The 6,443-nt window shown below is 38.4% G+C and overlaps 1 protein-coding gene across 1 annotated transcript; it reads left to right on the top strand.

Annotated features, from left to right (window-relative positions):
- Window positions 1–2,964: 2,964 nt before the first annotated feature.
- Window positions 2,965–3,788, top strand: LOC131011950 (uncharacterized). Its single transcript, XM_057939849.1, has 2 exons — window positions 2,965–3,411; window positions 3,494–3,788. Exons 1-2 carry the CDS (start codon window positions 3,067–3,069, stop codon window positions 3,605–3,607), a joined length of 459 nt encoding a protein of 152 aa, XP_057795832.1. The 5' UTR covers window positions 2,965–3,066; the 3' UTR covers window positions 3,608–3,788.
- The last annotated feature ends 2,655 nt before the right edge of the window (window positions 3,789–6,443 follow it).

Genomic DNA, 6,443 nt, shown 5'->3' with positions numbered 1-6,443 from the left:
CCTGTATTTAATGCAAAGAGTTTGGTACGAAAAGAAGCTGAGGCTGTTGGAAAAGAAGCTGCAATCCAGAATACTCCAATGAAGAATTCAGAACATTTAAGCTTGGATCCGTTGGGAAATGTGGCTGTTGGAAAAGGCTGTGGAGAGAAGCCGTTGATAAGCTTGGATCCCCGCCGTTCCCCTCGTTTGGTAGGAAAAACAAAGAATATAGAAGCAAAGAAGGCGAAAGTTGAGGATGATAATGCAGAAAATCGAGCATCTAGCCCTGCCCTTTCTAACAATAGCGTGGAAATTCTGAATTACACTACGGTTGCTGAAAAAGCAAAGACTAATAGCAATGTGAGTCTTATTTCCTTTTTTTAAAACACAGAAATGATTTTTGTGTTATATTTAATTTTTTTTTTGGTACGACAGGCCTTGATCTTTTTGATGATGGAGTTGATGGAGAAAGTCGATAAGTTAGATCAGAAAATTGATAAGCTATTTGTTAAAGTTGAGAGTGGTACTACGACTCTACACGATGAGGTGTTAGAGTGCCTCCGGTCTTACTTTCACCCGAAGGCAAGTGCAAACCCAATAAAATCTGGTGGAGAACAATGCAGTAAACTTGATGAAGGTTTGTTTGGCAAAATAAATGGAGAGTTTCCTTGTGATGGAGGTGAATTTGCTCGCTTTGCGAATATTGAAGAACTTATTAATATGTGTAAAACACACGAGCAAGAGGAGGGTTTTAGTAATGACTTGTGTGGCAACGAATTGATGCATGAAGATCCACTGGCTGTGAATCAGTTTATTCGTCATCAACCCATGAAGTCGGTTCCCTTAACTGATAATCCTTTAAAGAAGTCTAATTTCTGTGATGATCAGAGGTCAAAATCTAAAGGTTATGAAGAAAAAAGCTTCTTTCCACGTATGAGTACTGGTGTTGGTATAGCTTTGAAGAGCAAGGACATAACTACAGAAAACAGCCATGCCTATACAACCAACTTCATCCCGTCTCTCAATGTTGGTTGCACATCGGCGAACATGGAAGTTGGTTCTGACCAAATGTTGATGGAACGCCTGAAATATGATCCTTGTGATTATGACTTCAACTACTCTGAACTAAATCCATTCCTTCGATGGCAGAAGGCTGCTTCTCTTGGAGATCGGTATGATTTTTTTTTTGCAACTGCCCATTCATTAGTTTATGTATTTGTTGAATTTTTCCCATTTTTAACTGATATTGTTTTGACTCATTTGCACTTGTAGCCGATATGATCGTAGGCTTCCGATCAAACTCCTGCGTGTTTTAGATTCTGAGTGGTTTGATGTCATGGATGGCTGGAGAGCAAGGTAAGAAACATATCAATTTTAGAATTTTTTTCACTATGGATCATAATAATGCACTCGTTAAGTTCGTACTCATATTGTGAGCAGGCATAATATTGTGAGCATATTATTCATGTATTTGGCCCTAATAATATTTATATTTTTTGAGTCATACTGTTACTCATATTGTGACTCATATTGCTACTCATATAAAAGTGCACTAATTGATTTGGTACTCATATTCTGACGAGGAATAATATTGTGAGTACAGTATGCATCTATGTGGGAGGAACAATATTTTTTTTTAACTCATTTCGTAACTCATATTGTGAGCGGGAATAATATTTCTTTTTTTGGCAGCATATTAATGCACTCATCTATTTGCTATTGATTGATTTCAACAAAGACGTAGCGTCTCCAGTATTACGTGATTGGTGTTGCCTCGAGATGGGTTGTTGGGTAAGTATACTTTCATTGTTTTCCATTAAGTTTTGTGTATACACGACTGATTTTGTTCTTTATCTTGCCTTTAATATGTGAGAAGTTGGCTTTGCAAAGTGAAAACCTTGAGGAAATGGTTGCCGCATTGATGCCATATGTCCGAGGAAGTCTTCCTTTCATAGGTGGGCTTGAATGGTTTAAGGTTCGACGTGTATTTGGTGTCGCTCACATCAATGGCAATCATTGGTGTTTCTATGAGATATGTATACCGGAGCAACGTATTGTGGTCTATGACTCTTTCAATTATAGTTGGGATGTAGTTGCCAGCCATTTTGACAATGTCCGGAAGAATATACCTATATTATGCCGTTTGGGTAGAGTGTGGGAGAGGTCCAACTATTCAGACGCGGTCGTAGATCGTTGGGATGTTGTCAAGTTCGAGAACCCTCCACAACAAACAAATTCCAGCGATTGTGGAATCATGGCGCTAAAGTATATGGAATGCCGTACATATGGTGTCCCCGTTGATCGCATAAATCCTGAGCGTGGTGCCATATTACGTCGGAGGTACGTAGTCCGTCTGTTTGGAGCCTCCTTTGAAGCCTAAATTGTCGGTATGTTGGAGTTTTGGCAGGTGCAGGTACCCTTTCTTGTGATGTGCAGCACGTGTTTTTTTGGAACTTGAACAATCATGGATTTTATTGTTTTGGAAAGAATCCTCCTTCATAGCTTTGAGTTTGGTTTTGTATTGTACTTTCTAGGAAGCCAAAGGCAAAGTTATGAGCAGAGGTCTCTTTTGAATATTTTGATGTAATTATGTTAGACAACAACAATACTCGTGGTTATCTGTAATATGAATGACTTGGTTATGGATATTTATTACTAATAGATTTCCATTATTTGTTGTTGGATCTAATGCCATAAGGTTCGGTGAATTGCTTATTCCCTTTTTTTTTGTTTTTTTTCATGTTAAGGCTTAAAATAAGATATTAGTATAGATGACAACTCACATAAAGTTTGTTACGCGTATCTATGTATTTGTATGTTTTATTTAGTTAATATAATTTGAATTAAAAAGGAATATATTCATTTTTGTCTTCGAGTGAAGTGTCTTTTATTTGCTGGTTTTTTTGGAGCATATATTCCTTGCTTTATGCTTTATCTGATAAATGATAAAGTTTGATATGACAATACTTGGCCATGAGTGTATTTGAGATCTCAGATTTCCACTTCTAGTTTTGAGCAACAAAAAAGGTAATTTTATTGGCTATATATTTGAGCCTCATTTGGGCAGAACTCATTTCTCCCAAAAAAATGAAACCAAATGCCATATCCCAAAGTGATGTTCATTACTACCCGCCATGGTCGCGCCCAACTGAGCTTCTTGTATTACTAAAGCTGGATCGTGCAAGAATAGATGGGAAATGGAACCCCGGCGATCATGAAGGCAATATCGCTGCCATTGACAGTGTTTGCGATGAGTTAACCGGTCATCCTTACTTATTGCATATTCCAAAGCACAAGTATCATGAGAAAGTTATGGAGTGGTGGTTCCGATATGTTCGATTCAATGCATTGTTGAAGGATGATCGAACTTGGTATTGTGAAGAGAGTAAGCGAGTGTTTTGCACAGATATATCATGGAGTCAAATTGAAATCGTAAGTAATTTTTTCAAAATTACTTAGTTATTATTATTTTTTAAATACCTATATTAATGTTTTGTAATTTTATTTCAATAAGGAAAATCCAAGCGCGTTATGTTACATGGAAGAGGGAGAGGCAAACTGGGATATCTTAAAACGCCTGTTCTACGAGCCAGAAGTGTATTCTTGTTCAGACGAAGATGATTGGTGAAATTGGCATCTGCCTCTATTAAGTTTTTATTAGCATGTGTGTTTAGCTCTCATGGGGAGAATGATGAACCTTTTTTTAGTATTAAGATTATCTTAACTTGGATGTTTAGTTATGCTATTAAGTACGAAGCAACCATTATAATAGGTTGGACGCTTAAACAAGTATTTGAATTCTGTTATTATATATTAACGTGTATTTGCTAACACACAATGCATGAATTGATAACTGGTATTATGGCTGCCATAATGCCATAACTTCTTATCGGATATGCCATTTATTTGAAAAAAAACTTTGTAAGTTTGATCTAAAACCTTGCACAATGTTCATGATTCTTGAATTTTATTTCATATTAGACCTCATATGTAAAATATATAGATCAAAATATGTAAGTGACTCCAATATTGTTACTGCTCTTAACCTATATATAGACCAATATAAAGATCAAAATATTACTGAGCTGAAATAGAAATTTTATTAAAAAGAAAAAGAAAAAAAGAGAGACCAGATACAAAGGAAGCAAGCAAAAGCACCCGCAAGAAACCCCGGGTAACCAAAAAACAAACCAAGACTAAGAGAACATTTTAAGAGGGTCGTCCTCGTCTAAATCGTCCTCTTCATCGTCCAACATATCGCCCCATTTTTTCTTCATTTTTGAAGAGGCCACAACCGACATAGCATGGGCTGCATCGGTAGAGTTAGAGGAGTTGATCACAAAGTTTTGCAGTATATGTCCTCGAGACTGAGCATACTTCACTTTATTCAGGAACTCCACAGGCGAAGAAGTGTCAAGACCTGGGCCATGCATATCGTCACGGCGTGCTGAGTTTTGGAAATCCGAAGACATGCCATTGATTATGATACGACGGAGCCTGTGCTTGATAGAAGAATCAGAAACTCTCCCCTTCTTGGTGATAGCCCCTTTCGGACGCCCTCGTGTACGAGAAATGGGTCCTGTCGTCCCAGTCAAAGTTAGCACAGCGTTGTTGTCAGTCACAACAGCAAGCGGCTGAACAATCAGAGGTGCAGAACTCCTCTCGTATTCCTGCTCAACTACCTCAATTTGGCTCTTTTCGTCTTTTAACCAATGGTGCAGAACTCCTCTCGTATTCCTGATCAAAATATTACATAATTAGTTCATTCAGTAAGTGACTCCAATATATACCAATAAAGACCAATATGACTCCAGTTCGTGACTCCAATATATAGAGCAATAAATAGATGAAAAATATATAGATAAAAATATTGTGCTGCTATTAACCTAAATAGTTCATTCAGCAGATCAATCATTTAGCTAGCACTGCATAACAGGTAACATTACTTTCCAAAGTAACCTGCCCATATTAAACCACAAGTTCGATCTTGCAAACAAAAGCATTTCATAGTTGAGTTATTTACAAAACAGTCACACATCAAATGATTTGGCTTCAACAGATGTCATCTCTTAGTCATCTTAAACTCCGTACTCGAATAGTTGTGCGCAATAAGACCGACGAAATTCTGAGCCGTGATCCTCGTGTAGTACCTTCAATGGCGTGTTGGTTATCAAGCATTCGAAGTACTTCAAGGCCATGATTCCGCAGTTCGTTGTATTTCCTTGTTGAGGCGGGTGTTGATGTATCTTGAAATCCCACACTCTTTTCAACCTGCTCTTCGTCGATCGTCGGTCCCAAACTTTAAACTCCTTACAAATCCACGCTAAGTTTTTCAACACCTGGTCAAATGGTTTGCGAACCCTCTCGGCCACCCTCGTGTCTGAGAGGGAGTCGTACACGGTGACCTGTTGTTTGTCAATCTGGATCTCATAGCAAACCCAATGGTCCCTATTTATCTGTGCTAATCCCAAGATCTTCTCCGCCTCCCACCACGGAGTAGCCAGCTGAAATGGTGCCCTACCTTCGACATAAGGTTTAAGTTGACTGCGCAAAACGCCGTGGGTCAAGGCGCAAAGAGCGTTCTGCCATCATTTGGAAAATATTAAATCTCTGCCAAAAGGAAATTGGGTTCACTTAACATACAAATAAGAGCCCTAACATAGAAGATGCTAATAATTTCAGAAACTTACCCAGCCAGTCTGCTCCACCACAGTCCACTTTGCAAGAAAGCCCGTTTGGTCCCTTTTAAATGCAGCAATATTCATATTCACTAAACAATCGATATGCTGCAAAAAAAAAGGTACGTCATTCGCAAGCATCCTCATTCAAGTTTCAATTTAGAAGAAGATATTATCACTAGGTGGAATATCTCACATCACCACTAACCCATCCATTGGGTTTCCACAACTCCTCAAACCAAGTTGCATGACGCTCTCCAACGTATGGCATTCCCTTTAATGGCCTAGACCTAATAAAAGAACACAAATCTTTTGTTCATGTTACTAGTTTATCAAACATAAAAACTTTAAATGTTCGGTACGTACTGTAGATCATTGACGCTGCTAGTGTACCATGCCTCGAAAGCTGAAATTGAAGCTGCCGATGCTACTTGTAATGGATAAGGGCCCTCCCTAAGTCCATACTTCAGTGGTAGAGGTCGTTTTAATCTGCTTGATTTTCTCCTTGACTGATTTGGCTCAAACTCCTCATCCGTTATTAATTCACAATCCACTACCTCAGTTGTAACGACCTCGGTTTCCAAGGATACCGTGGGAACTTTTGTTGTAGGATTCTTCATTGGTTTGCTTTGGCAATCTTTGGTTTCAGCTTTTGTCTGGTAATCATTTGTCCCTTTTTCCATCTTCTTGTTGTTTGACGACCTTTTGAGATTCTCATCAATAGATCCAACTCTCTCAAGTAATTGACGACCAAGCATTATAAGCTGTAAACCAAAGAAGGAAATA

The sequence above is a fragment of the Salvia miltiorrhiza genome, chromosome 2 (assembly GCF_028751815.1).
Source record: "Salvia miltiorrhiza cultivar Shanhuang (shh) chromosome 2, IMPLAD_Smil_shh, whole genome shotgun sequence".
Classification (NCBI taxonomy): domain Eukaryota; kingdom Viridiplantae; phylum Streptophyta; class Magnoliopsida; order Lamiales; family Lamiaceae; genus Salvia; species Salvia miltiorrhiza.
The sequence above is the reverse complement of the archived record's forward strand: the minus strand, read 5'-3'. Positions and strand labels throughout refer to the sequence as shown.

Coding starts and splice junctions, on each gene's coding strand:
- LOC131011950 (XM_057939849.1), top strand. CDS start 3,067: ATGAAACCAAATGCCATATCCCAAAGTGATGTTCATTACTACCCGCCA. Junction 3,412..3,493: donor CATGGAGTCAAATTGAAATC/GTAAGTAATTTT, acceptor TATTTCAATAAG/GAAAATCCAAGCGCGTTATG.